The sequence below is a fragment of the Spermophilus citellus genome, assembly GCF_964194105.1.
Source record: "Spermophilus citellus genome assembly, chromosome: 4".
NCBI classification, from domain to species: domain Eukaryota; kingdom Metazoa; phylum Chordata; class Mammalia; order Rodentia; family Sciuridae; genus Spermophilus; species Spermophilus citellus.
Window position 1 is genome coordinate 136890447 of NC_138185.1, and position 25116 is coordinate 136915562.

The following is a 25116-nucleotide window of genomic DNA, read 5'->3' on the forward strand; positions in this document are numbered from 1 at the left end:
GTCTCCTTCAGGGGACAGTCTGCAGGCCTCCGCCCCTTGCCTCCGGCTCTCTCTTCCTTCCCTCCCCACTGACATATTGAGTTTCACACATTTAAAAATAGCCCATGAGCAGTCAGCACCTGTGACTGAGCCTGGATCCCAGCCCTTAAATGTGTGTCTCCCTTGACCCCGAGCTACCTCTGTGAGCCCAGTTCTATCTCCCCATTACCTTCCGTGCAGTATGAGAATTTTTTCTCTACCTAAGTAGGCCCATGTCACTTGAAGTGTTTCCAGAGATGTGGGACTCCTTAACCAAGTCTGGCTTTCTTCACCTCCTTAATAATTCATCTGGCTTGTCTTCAGGAGGCTCCTGATGGCACCGCTTTCACTTTCTTACAAAACTCCCTTCAAATTCCCAGTGAATGCCCCCAACATGAGGACACGTTGCTGTTAAGGAGCAGTCCCTGCTCTACACAGCCCGTCCAAGCCCCAGAGAGGTGCACATGGCTGGGTCGACTCTCCAGGCCCTGGCAGACCATCCTGGCCTGGGAACCGATGCGTTTGTCCCACAGAGCCCCCAAGGAGACGAAGAAGACAGCAGGTCTGGAAGATGTTTCGGTGAGGGTGAAGATCCACGGCACCTGAGAACTCCCCACCTCCCACCATTACTGCCTGTGTCCCCTGGCTGCTCCCAGGTAAGTCTGTGTTCCTAAGGGAGGGTTCCTGGCCCCTTAAATTTGACCCCCACTTTCCTGACTCTAAATATTTTGCATTGCTGCAGTTAAGAGGTTGTGTTTTTTGAACATTCTTTCCTTTTCCAGAGGAGTCCCTTCACCTTCTCCCCATCACCTACCTGTCTGTACCTCCCTCTGTGCTCAGAAGAGCGTCACAACAGTGGTGACTTTTTATTGAATGCATTGTAAGTGCCTGATACTCTTCTAGGTGGAGATTAATATCTGTATTTGGTAAAGAAACTGAAGCTCAGAGAGGTTAAGGAACTTTCCCAAGCTCACACAGTCTTTTTTTTTTGTTTAATATTTATTTTTTAGTTTTAGTTAGACACAATATGTTTATTTTTATGTGGTGCTGAGGATCAAACCCAGGGCCTCACACGTGCTAGGCGAGCGCTCTACTGCTGAGCCACAACCCCAGCCCCACACACAGTCTTAATGAGCAATCTGAGATGGCAGATTTTTCTCTTACTATGATACAGAGAAGAGTGAAAAATACCATGCATATGAAGAATCCAGCACAGTGCCTGGCACATAACAGGTGTGCAGTAAGGTCATACATGTAGTCACATGCAACTCAGAGGAGTAACACACTGATTTGGCTTTCCTCACAAACCCCACCTACTGGGTAGTGAAGAGAACACCTTTAAGAAGTCCCATCTGATAAATTTAGTAGGCTACAAAACCCAAAGAGCGTCTTTAGATAACCATCAGTTGCCCCAGATCTGCCTTTCCCAGCTCCTCCTCCTGTAGGCTCCCAGAGATCTGGGGAGGGGCCAGCATTCCTGTGTCTCTCTGGCTGAGCTCTGCAGGGATGAGCCTCACTTCCTTCTGCAGGGCTAGGCCTCACTCACAGGGAAAAATGACCACGGCCCCCTCACTTCTTAGGGCCCCTCTGGCGTGTGCCTCTCTCTATTTGACCTGGATTGGCAGATCCATCCTGAGCTTTGGCCATGGGGTTATATTTCCGGACCCCAGAAGGTCCAAATCACACCTGCATCCCAGCACCCACCATGCTACGTAACAGAGGGTCACTTGGGGGATGACTGGCCCTCCTGGGAACACCAGTCCACCCCTTAACCAGCTGACTGCTCCATGGAGGAGTGGGACCTCTTCTGGTGACCCTTCTCAGAGACAATTAAGTAGTCTAGGGCCCCCAGTGTTTCCCTCAATTTCTCAGGCCCACCATTCCCAAAGAACACATCTCCCTGCAAAGCCCCAGACATTAGGCAGGCCTTTCTTCTTCCCCATGCTCCCTTCTTCCCAGAAGACTCTGAGTCAGCCAGGCCTGCTCCTGATATGCTGAAAGGGGAGGTGGGAATTGGGACAGCCTCTCTCCCTGTCGCCTTGCTAAAGAGGTCAAGGTTCTGTCCTCGCCTGCACAGGCCTCCAAGCTTCCTGACACACACTTAAAGGTGGCAGCTTACGGCAGCAATTGGAATGCAATGGTTTAATATTTGAAAAAGTGGTGTCCTCATTAGAATAGGTTAAGAGCGCGGGCTTTGGAAACAGAGAGGTTGGGTCTGTCTGTCAGCCCTGTTTCCTCAGACCACTTCCTTAAGCCTCTTCAATCGTCAGTTTCTTCATCTATGGGGAAACAATGATGTGAGGAGATGATAACATGCTTTACATAGTACTGGAGCACACGAAGTTGGAGCAGTATGGACCATTGTCATTAGTGTTTTCCTTCTACCCTGTCATCTCCCTGCCTATTGGGGTGTAGGAATGAGGCGGTGCCGGGGGCCCTCTTGTCTTTTTCAGCAACTAGAGAGCAGAAAGGCCTCAGAGCTGGAACACAGGCAACCACAGAAAGACATATAATGTTTCATATTTAATTTTGACATTTAATTGTAGGAAGACTAATTATCTAATATTAATGAAATAAAATTATATTTAATATTAATTTAACTTTCTATTCAAGTTTAATTTTGTTTCTTTTTAAAACTACATTTTCATTTTTAGTTAACATGTGATAGTTGTATGTACTTATGGGGTACAGTATGACATTTCAAAACATGTTAATTAGTATATCTGTCATCACAGACATTTGTCATTTGTTCATGTGAACAAAATCCTCTACTAGGCATTTTTGAAATAGTCCAATATTATGTAGCACTAAGATAACTATGGTGTTGTCAACCATAATTATCTTAGTGCTACATAATATTAGAAGTTATTTTATTCTTCCTGTTGGACTGTACCCTGGTACCCATTAACCATCCTCTCTCCATCTCCTCTCTCTCTCACCCTTCCAATGTTCTGGTCTCTAATAGTTTCGTTTTATTATCTATAAAAGTAATTTATAAAAATTTTTTTAAAAAGAGCAAATCCACCTTAATCCTGTTATCCCAATATAACTATTCCCTTTCAACCTTTTTCTCCTTAGACAGTATCTATATAGCTCTCCATATAATATTTATACATATCTTTGCCATGGAGGTTTTTTAGCAAAAAAATTTCTAGTTTGCAGCCTAAACATCATAACTGTCATTTCAGTGACTGGATAATATTCCAGACAGTGCGTGTATGTGTCATAATTTATTAGGCATTCCGGTGAGTTGTCAAGTTTTTATAGGTGCTTTATTTTTGTAAATTTCCATGGAATTTCTCAGAGACTGGTCAGTTGTTATTTCTTAAGACCATTGTAAAATGTCTAAGTAAAGTTACAAGAGTCACAGCTCCGTGGGAAGGAGTGTATGCGTGTATGGGTAGCATGGAGGACAGGGGTGTGTGTGACCTTCAGTGACAGTGGTGTCCTCTATTACTTACATGGCAGCTTTTGAGGGAAGAATCCCCTGATCTTCAAATAGTTTCTCCTCAGCCCTCCGTTTTGGCCCTTGAAGTTTCCCTCCAGGATCATCTGTGGATCTGGCTTTTCTATTTCAGGGATCAGTCAGAGGCTCCCATTACTGGGCAGCGTATTGCCATCTGGTAGCCCTGCAGCAAGCATGCTGGCCTCACTCCTCAGAGTTACCACTTCCTGCCCTGTACTCTTAGGTAGCTCTTCCTGCATGTTGCCACACTCTCTGGAGAAGACCAGGAAGCACATCTGAAGCATTTTTTCATTCATTGAACAAATATTTATTGAGCTCCCACTATGCACCTAGTATTATTCTGAGTGTGTGATAGCACTGAGCAGGTCAGACTAGATCTGACCTCATGCAACCTACGCACTAATGGGGGAGGCAGACAATAAGTAAATAATAGGACTCTTTCTGATATCAAAAACAAAATATGTGATAGTGAGTGACTGACACAGGGAAGGAACATCAGACAGGTGGTAACTTTGAACTCAGATTTAAGGATGAGAAGATTGATGGAAAATTGCTGAGAGAGAGTAAATTCCAAATGCAAAGTCTCTAAGGTGGGTGCAAGGTTGATCGATTCTAGAAATAGAGAAAACCAGGTGTCTGGTGAGCAGAGGGCAGGGTAAGAGAGGAAGAAGTCAATAGTCAAATATGAGGTCCAGGCCTTACACTGGGCCAGATGCCACAGAAAGAAGGTTTTTTGTTTGTTTGTTTTGGTGCTGGGGATTGAACCGAGGGACTTGTGCATGCAAGGCAAGCACTCTATCAACTGAGCTATCTCCCCAGCTCCAGAAAGCACATAGGAGCCAGTAGAGGGTTTCAATCTGAGGAGCCACTTCATCTGTTTGTGTTCTACATAGATCACTGGCCTGTCTGTGGAGAATGGAGCCTGGGGAAACAGAGGGGAAACAGCAGACACTGAGGAAGCTTTTGTTGTAGCCCAAGAGAAATGGTGGTGGTTTGACTAGGGGTGGTAGCAATGGATGTTAGAAATAGTCTGGATTTTTGTGGAAGAATTTATGTGACTTGTAAACAGATTTAAAATGGAATGAGAAATCACAGATGACTCCTAGGTTTCTGCCTTCATAAGTGAGAGGTACCCCCTGACTCCAGTGGGGAATAATAGGGTAGAAATGGGTTATGGTGAAAGGGGCTGGAGGGTTTGGGACATTTTATTTTAATTATTTATTTTTGTGGTACTGGGGATCAAACTCAGGGTCTCACATGTGCTAGGCAAGGAAGTGCTCTACCACTATCTTCCCTATCTTAGACACTTTAAATATCCAAATGGAGATGTCAAGTGGGCAGTTATTCAAGTCTGAAAATGAAGAGACAGTTGGTGAAATAACCTCTGTGAATACATAAGGCAGAACACAGAGGGCTTTTAAAGCCATGGAGCTGGATGAGGTCTCCAGAGGACAGGGTAAATGGACGAGAAGAAGGTTCAGAGGTCTGTGCTCTCCAAAGAAGGGGCATCAGAGGGGACCAGGAAGGAAGAGCCAATGAGGTTGGAAGCAAATAATGAGAAAGGGATGACCTGTCAGCCAAGATACTCCTTCTATCCACATTCCACACTATTATCTGTCTGAGATCAGTGTAGGTGGTCAGGAAATATTTTCAGGAAGCACAGGCTCTGGGGCTGCTTGCTTGTGACTTTCTATCCCTTGACGTAGACCTGGTTGCATGATGGGTGGACACTTGACTGGCTGACTGCTGGCCTAAGAAGCTAACAGCTCCCCACTATCTCTGACATCAAGGTTGACACCTCCAACTGGCTCCAGAGGCCTCACCCCAGCCCCCACCCTCCGGTTCACACCCTGTGGCCCACTGTGCACACCCTTCCCTCCTGGCAGGGCTCGCCCTACTCTGTGCCGCCTACGTGGCATGAGGCAAGCCCATTCCTGCCTCCTCTGGATTCTGCTGCTTCCCCTCCTGGAGTGCTCTTCTTTCTGTCCCTCTGTTGCCTCTCAGAACCTCATCCCCATTTCAAGGCTCAGCTCAGGGCTCAGCTCCCCCATTGTTCCATCTGCCTCCATTTTGGTACCTGATGGACCAGCCCTCAGGACCACCCTTCTGTGTTATCCTCTGTGTTTCTGCTCTTTCCACCCAGGCCATCACCGAACCATGGAGGGGTTTTCCTGGAAACACCTCTCCCATCTATGGCTTCTCTCACCCTGGCCAAAGTGACCATTTATTTCCCACCCCAGCCACTACCGCTCCTCTTCCACCTCTTGTCCTGCACAGTCCTGTCCCTCCCAGCTGCCACAGTGATCTTATCCACATCACTTCTCTGCTTAATACACTTCAATGGTATCCATCCCTTAAAATAAAAAGTCAGATCTTTATCATGGTTTTCAAGGCCACCTATGACCCACCTTCCCAGACAATTTTCACCTGGCCACTTCTTACTGACTCTGCCTCAGTTGCTAAACCTGGTAGCTGAAGCAACTCATCTCTGTTACTGCTACTCTGCTCTTCTCCTTGGTAGGATTGTACAGCTGAGAATGATACACTGTTTGTATTTATTTGTTCATCACCTATGAAATCTAATTTAATAAACCAGGTGCAGTGACACCCAGCAACCTGGAAGGCTGAGGGAGGAGGATTGTAGGTTCAAGACCAGCCTCAGCGATTTAGCAAGGCCCTAAGCAGTTTAGCAAGAATCTGTCTCAAAATAAAAAGTAAATAAAAAGGGCTGGGGCTGAGGCTGGGGCTGCGTGGTGTAGTACCTATGGGTTCAATCCCAAGTACAAAAAAAAAAAAAAAGAAGAAAGAAAAGAAAACTACTTTACTGGGAGTTATACGTGAGCAGGTACCGTGTTGATTTTGATACTCAGAACCGATAGCATAGTTTCTAGCATTTAGGAGGCATTCAAATGTCTTCATAATCAATGAACAGAGCTTTCCTTGACCTCCCCAGCCCACACTGACCTTTAGGTTCTTTGGCTCCTACATTCACCTACAGTTAGTTTTTCCTCATTTATTTATCCTATAGCAAAACAAAACAAAATGGGAATAGCTACAATTTATTAAGGGTTATTATAAGGCCAAATTCTGCAAGCCAGTCATATAATTAAATGTATGTGTGTGGGTTTGTGTGTGTGTGTGTGTGTGTGTGTGTGTGTATCTTTACAACAATCATTTGAAATAGATACCTTTAATCTCATTTTGCAGATGGGAAAATTAAGTCTCAGAGAAATAAAATAATTGTTTGATGCTACCCAGCTAGAAAATACCAGAGCCAAGAAACAAATTGAGGTCTCTTTGTCTTCAAATCTGTTCTTTCCTCTGCCTTCATCGGCGTGGGTCTCGTCTCTCCGAGTTTGTGAATTTTGTTGTGAGTTTTTTCAGTGTCCACTTTGATTTGTGTTTATTAGAGTCCTCCACCTCCACACTGCAGATGCTCCCTAAATATCAATTGTGTTATTCGGGAGGGTGTGTCAGCCACCTGGTGAGAGTCCTGCAGGTCAAAGGGTTTCATGTTTCCATCAAAGTTGCCCCAAGAAATGAGTGTCATGGCTGATTCTAAGAAAGGCAGAGGACTAGCCACCTACTGATCTTGACTTTTGGGGGCCCAAAGACCTGTTTTCTCCTCCAGGGAAGACTGGCCCTCTCCTGTCCTCTGTTTACTGCCCAGTGATATCTCTGTCATGTTAGGCAACAAGCCAGGTTGACCTGGCTTCCAGAAGGCCTCTCACAGGTGCTTCAGGCAGCTGAAGGGATTAGCAAATTGTGCCCTAGATTCAGGGCATGGCAAGATAGAAACAGAATCTAAAAGCTGAATCAGATTATCTGGATTCTAGGGCAACTCCTTGCTCAGCATAGGATTCTCTTCTCTATCCCTCAGACTGGTATCCTTACATAATCCTAAGAACGGAAGCTTATTGCTTCCCAAGTGACTAAAGTCTTTCTTACAGTGAAGTCAATCTACCCACCCACAAAGGCCCTATTTCCACTACATCGGTCCAATCCCTTTCTGGGCTTGACGGCCCTTTTCATACCTAAAGTTGGCTTCCATATTAGATAGTTTCAAGACCCCACTGTCCTGGGTTCGATCACTGGCTTTGCCTGTGCCTCTTCCACTAGGTAAATATTTTTAGTTGGGGAAAGAGCAGGACAAAGATGGTGGACAGTGGGCCAGCTGCTTGGTAGGAGAAGAGCATTTGAGGAAGAATTCCTTCCCTGGGAGGACCTGCCTGTCCCCATCCTAGGAATAATGCCTCCTGCTACTCTTAGAGAATGGACATGAGGGAATATGACTATGTAGGTGTGTGTGTCTATTCATGTGTGTGTGTGTACACTTGCATGTGTGTGTGTATGTGTGTGTATGTGTGTGTGTGTTATTGAGGATGGAACTCAGGACCTCACACATGCTAGACAAGCACTAAGCTATATTCCCAGTCCCTTATATTTTTGTTTTGAGATAGGGTCTCCCTAAATTGCCAAGGTTGGCCTCAAACAGGCATTCCTGTCTCAGCTGCCCAAGTATCTGGGATTACCGAACTTCACCACAATACTCAGCTGCTTATGTACTTTTTATAGTTAACATATATAAATAGTAACAATGAAAAAAATGTAAGTTTATTTTTTGCTTTATTTACTTAACATTAAATAATTTTTATTTTTTTAATTTTTGTTTTATTGTTTGTAAATAATATGCAATATATTTTCAGAGTAGACATCAGAAAAAATATAAGTTTAATAAAGAAAATAAACATTCCCAGCCTAGTGTGATGGTGCACACTTGTAATCCCAGTGGCTCAGGAGGCTGAAGCAGGAGGATTGAGAGTTCAAAGTCAGCCTCAGCAAAAAGCAAGGCACTAAGCAACTCAGTGAGACCCTGTCTCTAAATAAAAAATGCAAAATAGGGCTGAGGATGTGGCTCACCCAGTAATCTCATCATTTAGAGACAACCACTTGAACCCTTGATTTTATTTCCTTTTAGTCTTTTTTCTAGGCATATATATTCATAGAAATCAATTTTGGTTTTACTATATATATATTTATATGTGCAAAATTAAATTTGTAAAATATTCTTTCTACTAACAGTAAATAGCTACTGTTTTCCTCTACCATTAAAAAATTTAAAAAAATAAATGGCTACATACTATACCATATTATCACATAGACTTTCAAATTCTGATACTATGAATATTATTCAAAAGCCCAGAAAACATGTCAATAATCTCCACATTTCAGACATTTCTCTTTTCTCCTGGTCAAGCTGGCAGACAGTTCAAAATTTCCCTCCAATTAGCACAGAGAACTCCCAGGGCTATTGTCCCTGTCTGTGAGACAGACCCCTATCCTTGTCTGCAGACTCTAGACTTCTCCAATGAAGCATCTCTGCTGATTTGTCCAGCCTAAGGAATGCATTTGCCCTGAGACCTCAGTGAGGACCCAAATGAAGTGACTTGCTTACCACATGCTGTTATTTGCGTATGCTTTATCTCCACCAAAACTCATGTTAAGATTTGGTCATTCATGTGATGATGTTGAGAAGTATTGGAGCCTTTAGGAGGTGAATAGATCATTGGGAGCTCTATTATTGCAGTTTTCCAGGGAGGTGGGTGGTTTTCACTCTGCTAGAATTGGATTGGTCATCAAGAGGCCTCACCAAGTTGCAACTGTGGGATCTTAAATTTCACAGCCTTCAGAACTGTGAGCCAATATAAACATCTTTTCTTTACAAATCACCTAGTCTCAGTTGTTAATAGAAAATAAACTAAGGCGCCAAGAAACTTGATAATGATGCAGCTTTCTCAATCCATACATGCAGGGGCCCAGTTCTCCCTGAATAGATAGTCAGTAGCAAGATGAATAAGTATAAAGGAGTTTTGACATTAACCTTGTGCTGTAGCTTCAATAAACTAAGCCCTAATATTAAGTCCAGAATACTGGTCCAACTTTCCCTCACCCTTATGGCACATTTTCTTTCTGGGACTCTCATTGTCCTTGTCATCTGACCTCAATGAGTCTGTTGGGGGGAGTCTCTTTAGTTTATCATATACATTGTAATAGCTCGAATCTCCAAAGGGAAGGGGTTGAATCTCAAAACTTTTTTCCCCAGAAGGCCTCTCTGCTCCTTTGTAACTTAATGGATGCAATTAGATTCCTAAGGGAGAGTGCTGTCCTGCTTCCTTCAGAGATGCCTAAGACCAATGGATATATTAGGGAGTGGGGATGATTGCCACCTCCTTTCACCAGCAACTTCTAAATCATAGCTAAGCCAAACTGACAAACAAAAACAAACATCAAAAGTTACAAGAATAGGGGGTGGGGTTGTGGCTCAGAGTTCTTGCTTAGCATGTGTTAGGCATGTGTAAAGCACCACATAAAAATAAATAAAATAAATTCATTGTGTCCATATATATATATATATATATATATATATATATGTGTGTGTGTGTGTGTGTGTGTGTGTATATATATATAATGTTACAAGAATACAGGGATGGGGGTATAGCTCAGTGGTAGAGAGCATGCCTAGCATATATGAAGCCCTAGGTTTGAATCCCAGTACCATGCAAAACCAAAAAAAAAAAAAAAAAATACAAGAATAATGCTAAATTGAACGCCTTGGAAGATTTGTGCTAAAGTTTTGTATAATTGATTCCTAGAAATATAATTCCTAGAAATAGGAAGGCAATGTAAGTTTTATATATTAATAAGATTGCCAAATTGTCCTCCCCAAAATTTTGCTTCATTTATATCCTAACACTGTTCTGCTGACTCTTTCTCATACCCTCATCATCACTGAGTCTTACCAACCTTTTATCCTTGCCAATCTGATAATTTTTAAAAATGATATCTTTTTAAACTCAGGGGAACTTTACCACTGAGATAAATCCCCAGTCCTTTTTAGATTTTATTTTCAGACTTGGTCTTGATAAGTTGTTGAGGGATTCACAATGTTGCTTAGAACCTTGCTAAAATTGCTGAGGCTGGCTTTGAACTTGTGATTCTCTTGCCTCAGCCTCCCAAGTAGCTGGAATAAAGGTATGTGTCACCATTCTTGGTGGAAAATGACATCTTTGATATTTTTATTTAAACTCTTTTAATTATTTGTAATAACTGTATAATCCATTCATTCCTAAACTTAGTTGAACATCAGGATCATCAGCAGAGCTTTTAAAAAATCCCAATGTCTCAAAAGGTAGCCTCTTCAACAAATGGTTCTGGGAAAACTGGAAATCAATATGCAACAAAATGAAATTAAACACCTCTCTCTCACCATGCACAAAACTCAACTCAAAGTAGATCAAGAATTTAGGAATTAAACCAGAGACACTGCGCCTATTAGAAGAAAAAGTAGGCCCAAACCTTCATCACGTTGGATTAGGCCCCAACTTCTTTAATAAGACTCTTATAGCACAAGAATTAAAATCAAGAATCAATAAATGGGATGGATTCAAACTAAAAAGCTTCTTCTCAGCAAAAGAAACAATCAGTGAGGTAAATAGAGAGCCTACATCTTGGGAGCAAATTTTCACCCCTCACACATAAGATAGAGCACTAATTTCTAGCGTATATAAAGAACTCAAAAAGCTAAACACCAAAAAAACAAATAGCCCAATCAACAAATGGACCAAGGAACTGAATAGACACCTCTCAGAATATGGTGTACAATCAATCAACAAATATATGAAAAAAATGTTCAACATCTCTAGCAATTAGAAAATTGCAAATCAGAACTATTCTAAGATTTCATCTTACTCCAGTCAGAATGGCAGCTATTAAGAACCCAAACAGGGGCTGGGGTTGTGGCTCAGCAGTAGAGCGCTTGTCTGGCACATGTGAGGCCCTGGGTTCAATCCTCAGCACCACATATAAATCAATAAACTAAAGTTGTCATGTCCAACTACAACTAAAAAAAAAAAAAAAAGAACCCAAACAACAATAAGTGTTGTCGAGGATGTGAGGGAAAAGGTACACTCATACATTGCTAGTGGGACTGCACATTGGTGCAGCCAATATGGAAAGCAGTATGGAGATTCCTTGGAAAACTGGAAATGGAACCACCATTTGATGCAGCTATCCCACTCCTCGCTCTGTACCCAAAGGACTTAAAAACAGCATACTACAGGGACACAGCCACATTGGTGTTTATAGCAGCACAATGCATATTAGCTAAACTGTGGAACAAAACTAGATGCCCCTCAGTAGATGAATGGATAAAGAAAATGTGGTATATATACACAATGGAATATTACTAAGCAATAAAAGAGAATAAAATCATGACATTTGTAGGTGAATGGATGGAGTTGGAAAAGATAATGCTAAGTGAAGTTAGCCAATCCCCCAAAACCAAATGCCAAATGTTTTCTCTGATATAAGAAGGCTGATTCATAGTAGGGTTGGGAGGGCGACCATGGGAGGATTAGACGAGCTCTTGATAGGGCAAAGGGGTGGGGAAGGGAAGGGAAGGGGCATGGTGGAATGAGATGGATATCCTTACCCTAAGTACATGTATGAAGACACGAATGGTGTGAATATATGTTATATATAACCAGAGTGCTCTATATGTGTAATATAAATTGTAATGCATTCTGCTGTCTTATATAACAAATTAGAATAAAAAAATTTTAAATCCCAATGTCTCAGACATACACTCTACCAGTTACATCAGAGTTTCTGGGAGCCAGGCATCAATACGTTTTTAAAGATTTCCAGGTGATTCCAATTGTAAGCAAAGTTTGAGAACTGCTGACAGAATACAAGTACTGTTAATGAACTCCATCTTTGTTCAGTTGTTTGCTTTTTGGTATCTTATTTTGATTTTTATTTATTTATTTTTAGTATTTATTTGATTTGTTTTGGTTTTTGAGACAGGGTCTCACTAAGTTGCTTAGGTCCTCACTAAGTTGCTGAGGTTGGCCCTGAACTTAGGATCTTCCTGTCTTGGCATCCTCTCAAATTATTGGGAATACAGGTGTGAGCCATCTGTGCCCAGCGTTAGTATTTATTTGAAAGAGATTTTTATTCATTGGGAAAATTAAGCCTTCATCAAAGTAAATTTGACATGTACTTTTGTAAAAAATTGCTTTTCTAATAGTCTTTTTTTTTATTTTTAATTTTACTGTGCATGTTGTTGTTGTCTTTTGGTATGAGGGATTGAACAACTCAGGGGCACTTAACCACTGAGCCACATCCCCATCCCTTTTCATTTTTTATTTAGAGACAGGGTCTCACTAAGTTTCTTAGGACCTTACTAAATTGCTGAGGCTGGCTTTGAACTTGTGGTCCTCTTGCTTCAGCCTCCTGAGCTGCTGGGATTACAGGTGTGTGTGCCACCACAACTTGCCCTTGCATGTTGCTTTGATGCTGAAACCTAACATACATGTAGTTGGAATTACTCATTTATTTATTTTATTGCATTTTATTTTTGTATCTTCTTCACTGATAAAGATAAAACAATAACCAGTTAGATTATATTTACATCTGGAATTTATTTTAATACAAGTAATGAGATATGGATCCTACTTATTTTTTCCCCAAATGACAAAATGGTTATTTTTTTTCATAAAGTGGTTATGGTTATTTTTCTAGCATAATTTATATAATACATTTTTATTTATTTGAAATTCCATCATTTTTATGTGTAAATTTCCTGTACGCACATGGATTTCTTTCTGGACTCTCCGGGCTTCACATGTTGTATCTTTAAAATACATTTACTAGACAGAATTAGTTTTTTCTCCTTAATTGTATCCATTTTACAAATTCACTGAATATGTTTCATTTTTATTTTTCTGCATAAATTTTAGAAACTTTTGATTAAGTTTTCCAAAAACTTCTAGTTGGAAATTTGATGGGTTATTGTATTGAATTTATGGTTTAATTTAGAAAGACTTGATAGTTTTATTTTCCCATTCAAGTATAAGATATATCTCTCTATTTGTCAAGTTGTTTTATATCTCCTAGAAGTTTTATAACTTTCTACATAATCTCTGTAAGTTTCCTTATTTTTCCTCAGGTTTACTTATATTATTTTTAATTGCTATTGTCTATGGGATCTTGTTTTCTCTTGTGATTCTGAGCTTTGTAATAAAATTAATGATTTTTGTTTACTTTATAATCAGCATCTTCATTATATTCTAAATTCTAGTGTGTATGTATATCACATATATACTACTATATATATTTGGTTCTGTTTAGAGATATTCATTCTATTCCATGACCAGTCTGCTATTTTTTACACCAGTATCACACAGCAAATAAAAGTATTTTTCTGAGCTGGGCATGGTAAAGCATTCCTGTAATCCCAGTGGCTCAGGAGATTGAGGTAGAAAAATTGCAAGTTCGAGGTCAGACTTGCAATTTAGCAAGACTCTGTCTCAAAATAAAAAATAAAAAAGGCTGGGGATGTAGCTCAATAGTAGAGTACCCCTAGGTTCAGTACCACAAAGAACAAAAAAAGTATGTTTCTGTATTGATACATTTTCTCTACAGTCCTCTTCAACACTGCATAGAATTTAATCACAGCAATGTCATAATTTGCTAATATTTCTATACCAATATTTAGCATTTAGGTGATTTCCAGTTCTTCACTATGAAAAATTGAGATACAATTAACATTTTAACCATGTAGCATTTTTTTCCTGGATGCGATTCCAAAAAATGGAATAACTTGGGCATAAATAATTGTGCAGCTATTGATGACCATTGCTGTTTATTTATAAATATTGAGAATCATTAGATTTGATTATGGTAAAGGAAGATAAGAGACTTGGAGCAGGGGGTGGTCAAAGAAGAGTTCCACAAATACAGGTTAGAGAAAGTAAAAGCTCTTGAAGACAAGTCCAAGATCATTAATACTTAGGAAAATATATGTTAAAGGTATCATGAAATACCACCTGATACCCACTGAATTGGCAAAAGTCATATGATACCCTTGGAATACCCCAAGGGAACCCTCTTACATAGTGGGAGTGAAATCGGGAAAAACTACTTTGGGCAATAGTTTGACAGTATGTAGTAAAATTGGTGATAACATGTCTCATAACCCATTCCAAGAGTATACACACTAAATAAACACACATGTATAAGAAAGTTCCCAGTAGCATTGTTTGTACCGTTTGTTATTTAATCTAAGGGACATCACTGACTAAAGGAAAACACTAACAATTAAAATATACATCAGTATTTTTAAAGTATTTTTTATTTCAGAGATTTTAATATAGGAAAAAATGTGTCTTTGAATTGATAAAATATAGTAATAACAAAAATTTAGACATGAGTTAATTGTCCATCACAGAAAACTAGATAAATACTTGTGATATAGTTCACTGCTATGAAAATGAATAAACTAGATTTATATTTATCAACATAGGTGAATCTTACAAATATACTGTTGAATGGAGAAAAACATATTCATAGCTGAGTAGTTTTAAAAGATGCACAATAATACCAAATATAGCTTAAGAACACATACATATGTAGAGAAAGAATAAAGAAATGCACAGGTAGGCTAGGGAGGCAACTCAGTGGTAGAGCACTTACTTTGCATGAGTAAACCTTCAAGTTCAATCCCAGCACTGCAAAAATAAATAAATAAAACAAAAACAAAAAAATAAACCAAACAAACAAAAAAGTGGAACAAAATACATGCAATGATAGATAAGAATCCAGGTTAGGGCCTAGCCCTAGGAAAAGATGGAGGAGTGATTGAGAGAGAGTCACTCTCACACAGGGCTTTGACTGTTACCAATATGTTTAAAGCTGGGTAATGAATTCGTGGTGTTTGCTTGATTATTCTGTATGCTTTTTGTATATCATAAATACTGATTAATATTTTTTAAAAAGTAGGAATTCAGATTAGAAGATAAGCAGGGAAGGTATGTTTTTCTAGGAAGATATATGGAATAACTTGGGCATAAATAATTGTGCAGCTATTGATGACCACAGAGGATATATATATATATACACACACACACATACATATCCTCTGCCCTCAGTACTGAGAATCGAACCCAGGGCCTCATGCATGTTAGGTAAGTACTCTACCACTGATCTACATCCCCAAGCCTTTTTTATTTTATTTTGATACAGGGTCTTTTTAGATTTCCCAGGCTAGCCTTAAACTTTAGTCTCCCAAGTAGCTGAAATTACAGGAATGTGCCACCACACCTGGCTTTGTTTTATATTTTATGAATATATTTTTTAAATTGACACATGGTGCTTATACATATTTATGAGGTCTTTGTGAATTCTTGTCCCAACTCACACAGGTTGGGACTTGCCTCTCCTGTGACTCGTCTGATACCTGCCTCTTCCTAAGCTTTATCCCCTAGGTCTGCCCCATCCTGTCTGCTTTCCCTTCCCTCAACTCAGCCTTCGTCATTAGGAGAGGACGGCTGCCTGTCCCACCCCCCACCCCACACCCCAAGCTCTGGACTGGGAGAGCAGGCAACGCTCCTTCTCTATCCCAGTTAACCAGATGTTGTAATGGATGATTCAGTTGCAGATTGGTCCTTCCACAACTGGGAGAGGTTTTCCCTATGTTGGGGATGTCACAAACAGTCAGGTATGAGTGGTGGGTGGACTAGGAGTCTATTGACTCCCAGAGTGAGGGGTAAGTGAGAGACTGGAGCAGAGTCTTGAAATGGGGAGGGGGAGAAGTGGGGCAGATGAGAGAAGAGACTTGGGAGAATTCTTGCCCATTATTTCCAAAGAGAACTCTTAAAGGTGAAAGCACAGCCAGGTGTCCCCACCCAGAGGAGAGTATTCCCTAATCTAAAAGTATGAGGGACTCAGTTCAGGGCACAAGAGAGGGCCACTCCTGCCATCCTTCCCGGCTCTGCTCCCCACCACAAAACCTGCAGTGAAGACCTGCCACACATGTGGTTGTCAGGTTTCTCTGTGAGAACAAGTAGTGGAGTAAAACAAGCCAAATTTAAATAAACTGAAGTAAATCAAATGTGCCCTTATTATCTCATGTATCCGGGAAGTCCAAGAGTTGGGTAGGCTTCAGGCAAAGTTTCTCAGAACTTTCTTTTTTTCTCTCCATCTCTCAACTTCTTAATCCTGAGATGATGACTTGATGACAGAGATGACCACCAGAAACTCAAAGCTTACCTCTTCCTTAGAGTTCATCATCTAGAGAAAAGGAAGTGATCTTTCTCTCTGAACTCTCATATAATCCTTAAGAGAAGAAGAAGGAGGAGAAAGAGAAAGAAGTGGAGAAGGAGGAGGAGAGTTAGTTGTCTGGAACCCATCTCTGATCCTAAAGGTGTGGAAATTCTGACTACGAGGGGCCCTAAGATTCCCTATATGGACAACTTCTTTCCCCAGAGAAAAGGGTATCCTCTTATCAGAGAAAGGGAAACAGATACTGGAGGTTATATTTCCCTATACTTGGATCCAACACATGGAGTCAATCACCCTTTAATCTCAGATTTGACCTACATATTGGTCCCATTTTTCAAAATAAAATCAGAAAACAATACAATTATTTTCCTTCAAATAATCAGGAGTATCCCAAATATGGCACACCAGGTATGTCTCTGCTTAAAAAATGTACTTTCATGAAAAGTTAGAACTAGGATATCCAATCTTCCCTGTTTGCCTGGGACTCTGGTTTTAGCACCCAAAGTCCACAGTCCTGGGGAACCCTTCAGTTCCAGGCAAATTGGACTGTTAGTCACTCTCCAGAGTTTGGTTATTGTTTGCCCAAACAATTGCCAAGGCTATAACAAGGGATCTGGTCTGCCCTCTCAGAGCCCAGAGCCCTTCCCTCCAAATTTTAACATCAGCAGAAGAGGACTCCAACTCCCCTCTGCCACCTCATCCCTACAAACAGATTGCACAGAGGCATGAAGTGTCCCTCGTCCTTTGTCAGGGTATTCTTGCAGTGCTGCCAGTTCCCCTGCATGAGAAGTGAGGGGAACTGCTAGCAGCAAGAGGTTGCTATACAGACTGCCTGGAGGCAAGAGGAAGCCTCCAGGTGATGGCTCTTCTTCCTGTCCTGCTCCTCGAAGACCAGAGGCTCTCCTAGTACCCCCACCTCATCTTTGGCCCCACCTAGGATTACAGCAATCTGGATCACAGTTAGCTGGAAGGACCAGCCCCAACCACCCACCCACCTGCTCCAAGATGCCCTTTGTCCCACTGCCTTTTGCCACCAGTGCATCTTGGCATCTCTGCCTTTCAAGCTCAGTCACTTAGCTCACTGCACCCAGGCCCTGAAGTCAGCAGCCAGATGGATAAGAGGCTGGGCAGGGCAGGATGGAGGCTGGTAGCCAGGTGGGATGAGTCCCTTTCTGAAGGACTTTATGTGTCATAAGAGCCAACTCAGCCACTCCTACAGTTCCTCAGTAGAAATTAACTGGAAAATTAAAATCAACTACATATCACTAAAAATTCCTCAGGGTGTTTTGCCTGGACCAGTTGTAAGAATTACACTCATTCCTTTCATCCTGAGACTTGCAGGGCAAGCTGGACTGAGGCTTGTGGAGACAGAAATGGGCCTACAGGGCCACATTCCTAGTTCCGCAAGCTGACCGCTGTGACTTTTTGGTGGAACAGGAGTTTATTCCTCAGTGATAGCACAGGTGCTTATTTCTCCCAGAGGTCTGCACCTCAGGAAAGAACACAAGGACCCTTTTCCAGTTACACACACACTCTCACAATATATTCACACGACAAACATAATACACTGACATGACTCCCCAACTGCTCAGCTGCACAGCCAGCCCACTAATCCCCACTGAGAAGCAGCAGTGGAGTAGAAGAATGGCAGCCCAGGTATGCCCGTGAAGGCCTGTGGCACGGGGGACCAGGGCCAAGGCAAGCCAGGGTGTGTCAACCTGACCCACCAACAGCAGCCTGGCCCTGGCCTGGTGCAGAAGCCTTCTCCACATAGCACCAAGGCTGAGAACCCTGAGTATCCACAATCCAATGACCTCAACACTCCGCTTGTGATGAGCCTGCAGGAAAACAGAAGTGGGGCAGACCTCAATAGGATGGCAGGGCTAACCAATACCCATGGTACTTTTCCAAATGCTGAGTAGCATAAATAGGGACCAATAGCGTTAACCCAAGTGCTGGATAAACCCCTGGACTAGCACACTCAAGCAGCTGCCCCTGTTGGGTTCCTTCTCCATCTGCCCCCTGCCCCGACTTTCTATTTTTTCTTTTAGAACTTTGTAGTTATACATAGTAAGTGGCTTCATCCTGACAAAGTCAGACATAGAATTTGATTTCAGTTCATGTTCCCCCCATTTGCCTCATGTCCTCCCTCCTCTCACTGGTTCTCCTTCCTCTATTCTACTAGACTTCCTTTCACTCATCTATTTACTTATATTTGATTGGTTCTTTTTACTTATACATAAAGGTGAAATTCCCTGTGGTATTTTTATATATGCACATGACACGATTTTTAAAAAATTTTTAGTATCTTTATTTTATTTATTTATTTTTATGTGGTGCTGAGGATTAAACCCAGGGCCTCCAACGTGATAGGCAGGCGCTCTGCCGCTGAGTCACAACCCCAGCCCATAACATGATTTTTTAAAGAACTCATTTTTTAAAGAACTTTCCATTTCCATCCACTTACTGGCAAATACCATAATTTCATTCTTCTTTATGTCTGAGTAGAACTCCATTGTGTGTGTGTGTGTATATATATAAAACACAATTTCTTAATACATTCATCTACTGACAAGCACCTGGTTGGTCTCATAATTTAGCTATTGTGAATTGTGCTGCTATCAACATTGAGGTGACCGTATTGCTATAGTATGCCAGTTTTAGACATTTGGGGGAAATACCAATGAGTGGGATAGCTGGGTCATATAGTGGTTCCATCCCTAATTGTTTGAGGAATCTTGATACTGCTTTCCAGAGTGGTTGTACTAGTCTGCAGTCCCACCAACAATGTACAAGTGTACCTTCACACACCCGCAACCTCGTCAGCATTTATTGTTGTTTGTATTCTTGATCGTTGCCATTCTGAATGGAGTAAGATAAAATCTTAGTGTAGTTTTGATTTGCATTTCCCTCATGGCTAGAGATGTTGAACATTTTTTTCATATATTTGTTGGCCATTTGTGTTTCTTCCTTTGAGAAATTTTTGTTTAGTTCTTTCACCCATTTATTGAGTTATTTGGTATTTTGGTGTGAAGTTTTTTGAGTTCTTTGTGTGTTCTGGATATTAATCTCCTATCAGAGGAGTAGCTGGCCAAGATTTTCTCCCGTTCTGTAGGTTTCTGCATCATGCTCTTAATTGTTTCCTTTGCAGTGCAGAAGCTTTTTAGTTTAATGGCATCCCACTTTTTGATTCTTGGTTTTATTTCTTGCACTTTGGAGATCTTGTTAAGGAAGTTGGTGCCAGCACCTTTATGATGGAGTGTTGACCCTATGTTTTCTTCTAGGAGTTGTAAAGTTTCTGGTCTAGTTCCAGCAGTTATCTTCATTTTAATGATAAGGAATTCAACATGTTGTTGTAAAATAACATTCCTAAAGACATTCAGTGACTCAATTGCCTTTTCAATCCAGGCTGGTTGACTCAAGGGTGTAACCCAAGGCTCATACTGGCTATCACTCTTACTATAGCCAGATGAGGTAGATATTATTGCTATTTTATGGAGGAGGAGAACGAAGTTTAAAGTAACTGGGTTACAAAATCAGCTTGTATGTAAATTTGAGATTTGAGCTTAGATGTTATCTCCCTAGGGAAGTCCTGTCCACATATGGTTTCAAGTACTATTTATTTCTTCCTCCATGTACTTTTTTTTAAAATTAAAGCTTTATAGTTCTACATAGCAGTTGGGTTCATCCTGACAAATTCATACATGCATGGAAATCAATTTCAGTTCATAATCCCCTAATTTCCCCCCCCCCATTTTTTCCCTCCCACCCTCCCTCATCTGCTTCTTATCACTGCAATTAGATGTGCATTTTAAGAAAGTCAGTGCCAGCATCAATATGATGTAGTATTGACTAGCAGTTATTTAGTTTCTGGTCTAATTCCTAATAATTGATCCATTTTAATTTGAGTTTTATGCAGGTGAGAGATAAGAATCTAGATTCACTTTTCTACATGTTGCTATTCAATTTTCCCTGCACCATTTGTTAAAAGGACTGTCTTTTCTCTAAAATATTTTTTGGCACCTTTGTCAAGTGCCAGATGGCTGTAGGAATGTGGATTTGTCTCTGTGTTTTTTATTCTGTTCCATTGGTCTTCATGTCTATTTTGATGTCAATATCATGCTGTTTTTGTTCTACAGCTCTGTAGTATAATTTCAGATCAGGTATTGTGATGCCTCCTGCTTTGTTTTTCTTGCTTGGTATTGCTTTAGTTATTCTTAGGTTCTTATTCTTCCAAATGAATTTAAGAATTTGTTTTTCAAATTCTATAAAGAATGTCATTGGTATTTTGATGGGGATTGCATTGAATCTGTATATTGCTTTTGGTAGTATAACAATTTTTAAAAATTTTTATTTATTTTATTCATTTTAGTTGTTGATGGACCTTTAATTTTTATTTATATGTGGTGCTGAGAATCAAACCCAGTGCCTCACACATTCAAGGCAAGTGCTCTACTACTGAGCCACAACCCCAGCCCTTGTAGTATGACCATTTAGCAAAATTAATTCTGCCTATTCAAGAACATGGAATGTCTTTCCTTCTTCTAAGGTTTTCTTCAATTTCTTTCTTCAGTATTCTCTAACTTTCATTGTAGAGCTCTTTTATCACCTTGGTTAGATTAATTCTTCAATTTTTTTGAGGTTATTGTGAATGGAATAATTTTCCTGATTTCTTTCTTGGCTGAATTACTGTTAGAGTACAGGAGAGCGATTGATTTGTGGGTGTTGATTTTGTATCCTGTTACTTTTCAGAACTCATTTAAAAGCTCTAGAAGTCACCTGGTGGAGTTTTTGGGTCTTCTAGATGTAGGATCATGTCATTGGCAAACAGATAGTTTGACTTCTTCTTTTCCTATTTCTATCCTGTTGGGTGCCTTCTTGCCCTGTGAGAGCTCTCTTTTCTTCCCACATGAATAAATCCTACTCGTTTGCACTCATTCTTCTACATCTGTGAATTTTAAGAAATAAGAACCTGGAAAGAAGTTGTTGGTGAGCTTCTGGGGTCTGTCTGCTGCAACACTGGAGGGCACAGCCTGCCATTAAGAGCTGCAACACGCCACTCAATGGTAGTAAAAAAGAACTGGGCTTTGCTGACTGCGACCCTCAGTGGGCTCTCCAGCAGGCATCCTCTGCCTTGATTAGCTGCTAACAGACAACAGGCTTTCTCAACTGTAGAGGCCTGGAGCTGACACAGACCCTACCTACCAGCAGAAGAGGAGAAACTCCGATTTCAACTCAAAAACCTCCCACAATTCCCACTGCCAACATAAGAAAGATCATGATTCTTTCACTCAAGTGTCCAAGAGTCTCTTAATCTCTTTTCCAAATTTTCTTTTCTTTGTTGATGCTGCCCTGCATGACAAAAGTGCTCTTTTCCCTTCATTTCATTCTATTCTTCCTATTCTCAGACATATACTCACAACATGCAAAGCTCACACTCATATGCAGACACAATACGTACCAACACCCACATTCTGACATACACAACAAATGTACACACACACACACATATTGTGGGTGGGGGTTGAAGGAGTTGCTAGCCCTGGGCCCTGCTGAGGACAGATCATAGGTTTTGTTGTTGTTGTTTGTTTGCTTGGAAGGGGTACCCAGGCTAAGGACACTCAACCACTGAGCCACATCCCCAACCCTATTTTGTATTTTATTTAGACACAGGGTCTTGCTGAGTTGCTTAACTCCTCGATGTTGCTGAGATTGGCTTTGAACGCACCATCCTCCTGTCTCAGCCTCCGAACCCATGGAATTACAGTCAGGCTTCAGTGCACCTGGCCAGACCACAAGTTTTTTGTTTCATGTGCCCATAAGATCTTAGTGCACATTATTAAATATTAGCCATTTTTAGTGACTTTAAGTTTTTTCTTGACTATATCCTTGGCTGTTCCTCCTTTCATGATTCAAACAGTTTTTATAGTTTAGTGTCTTTATCAACCTTATTCAGAAGTATCCCTTCAATTCCCATCTTACTCTCATTCTATGATGATGCCCAAGCATGGTGAGACCTCACTGGACAGCAAGGGACAAGTCCAATTCTAGAAGTTAGCAGCAATAAAGGGCTCTGAGGCCCTCTAGGTTGAGGGTCTGAATCATGGCCATGTCTTGGACTCACCTGAAATGATGAAAATACACAGAGGCCAGGTCCCTGGGGTTCTGATTGACTTGGTCCAAGAAAGGCCCAAAGACAGGGAGCCATTTGTTTCATATCACAAGGCAAAGCTGCAACTGCAGCCCATGACTCCTACTCCCAGACCAGGGCTCTGCCCAGCCCACCAGATGGCCTTCCTAAACACAAGTGGACACTGGCCTCAAAACCAGCAGGGACCGTGGTTTGCCTCTGTCCTCCTCCACCTGTCAGACTCTGCACTTGATATGAAGGCACGTCATGCCCCCGGGTCCTCCCAGGACTATTGCCCTGTTCCCATTGCCCTACCGTGCAAGATGGTGGGAAATGGCTCTCAGGAAGTGACCACAGAACCTTGGCTCAGGGACTTGGACCAAATTGTACAAGTGGGGAATTATTTTCCTCTGCTGGAACTTGGTTAGAACCAAATTCAATCAAAAGACACAGCACACTGGGCTGGGGCTGTAACTCAGTGGCAGAGCACTTGCCTAGCTTGTGTGAGGCACTGGGTTCCATCCTCAGCACCACATAAAAATAAACAAATAAAATAAAGGCATTCTGTCCTTCTGTAACTGCAAAAAAAAAAAAAAGATAGAAAGAAAAAAAGAAACAACTACCAGTGAATGGGGTAGATAGCAACCATCTGACACAGTCCTTAATTCAGTGGAGCCAAGACAAACCCAGCCCTACCAAATTACCCCAGAGCAGAACTTGGTAGAAGGTCTGCCCAGCCTTCTCCCTGTGGGATCTGGGAGGAGTCCTGACTGAGGAGCTGAGGTTAGGAGACTGGCTAGAGTCTTGGTAGTGGGAGGTGCTTGATGAGATCTCTTTGGGAAAACCCAGGACTTGTCAGGAGAGGTGTATGGGATAGAGAAGGAAAAGGGAATCCAACAGGAGAAAGAGGGGGATGCAGAAAAAGAAGAATGGAAAATGAGACAACATAGGGAGAATGGAAAGGAGAGAGGGCTAGAATTGTCAGATGAGTCCATACATGGCATAACTATAAAAAAGTCAGTCAGATTAGCCATTTCACTCATAGGAACTTAGTCCAAAGAACTGAAAACGTATATTACATAAAAACCTGTATATAAATGTTTATAGTAGCTTAATTGCTAAACATTGGAAATTACTTTGCCCTCAACTGATGCATAAGCAAATTGTAATTTTACAATGAAATATTACATAGCAGTGAAAAAGAGTGAACTCTTGATACACACAATCACTTGGATGAATCTTGAAAGCCTTATGCTTCAAAAAAGAAGCCAACCACAAGAGCAAACATTACATGACTCTATTTATGTGAAACTAGAAGATACACACATGTCTAATCTGCAGTGATAGCTTAGATGAGTGATTACGTGGGGCCAACAGGAGAAGGGGAAGGATTGACTCCAAGGGACTTTGCAGCAACCTAAGCACAGATGAAGCCAACTCTGTTCTAGGCTGGCAGGAGATGCCAGAGGTAAAGTAAGTGAATGACGCCTACAAGCCCAGTATATCCCTTGGACACAGGCCCTGCTCCAGATTACTATCCTCCTCCAGGGACATGCAGATATACTTCCTGAACCTTATCCCCTCTGGCCCAGAGACACAGCTAAGAATCCAAGGCAAAGTCCGCCCTGCTCTGGAAGCCAGCTGTATTTAGAGAGCACTAGTCTCAGAGGCCTTTTTCCATAAGTAAAGAGGGAGAGGCGTTTGTCTAGGGGCCTATTGCAGGCCACAGCTTGCCCCGTGGGGCCACCTTGGCTGGTGCAGAAGGCACGCCTACCTTCCAGCTTACTCAGACCACACAGTGCTGATGGTCACCTGTCCTCCTGGAGGAGTAGGGCTTGCTCTTTTTAAAAGGCTCGAATGCCTTCCTTGAGCATTTTAGAAAGAGAAAACCCTACTCCTTTCTTGCCAACATAAGAAAGTTCATGATTCTTTCCTCAGGATCCAGGATCTCTTCAGTCATCTTTCCAAACCTTCATTCTTTTGTTGATGCTGCCCTGAATGACAAAAGTGCCCTTTCCCCTCCTCTTCTTTAACCAGGTCCCTAGAGCAAGTTCAAGGTCTTCCTCCTGCATACACCCTCATCCAATCTTTCCAGCTCTGAGTGGTCACACTCTTTGAGCAGCCTATTTTAATCTCTTTCCCTTTATGTGACACAATGATCCTGAGGACATTTGTACAGATTTCCCATCTTACCCAGGTTGGGCTGAGATCCTTGGGGCAGGGATGATGTCTCAATTCATCACTGAGGGTCAGCCACATGCTCAGTACTTTATCTCAGTTAGTCTTCAGAATCACTTTATGAGGCAGGAAATATATGATGGAGACACTCAGGCTTCAAGGGATAAACTTACCCAAGTTCACACAGCCAATCTATAACAGA

At 41.4% G+C, this 25116-nt stretch overlaps 1 protein-coding gene across 8 annotated transcripts in view; it reads left to right on the forward strand.

The window, feature by feature from the left end:
* Positions 1-205: 205 nt before the first annotated feature.
* Positions 206-25116, forward strand: part of PLA2G4E (phospholipase A2 group IVE) — a 67983-nt gene continuing 43072 nt past the window's right edge. For 7 of the 8 annotated variants that reach the window (XR_014021562.1, XR_014021563.1, XM_081290754.1 and 4 more), the window contains exon 1: positions 206-674. Coding sequence is in view for 5 of the 8 variants with exons in the window: in XM_081290754.1 (XP_081146880.1) it covers positions 483-674 (192 nt within the window). In the remaining 3 variants the exon portion in view is untranslated. Of the gene's footprint in view, positions 675-800; positions 899-25116 lie in introns of all 8 variants that reach the window. The other variant, XM_081290758.1, reaches the window with a different exon arrangement.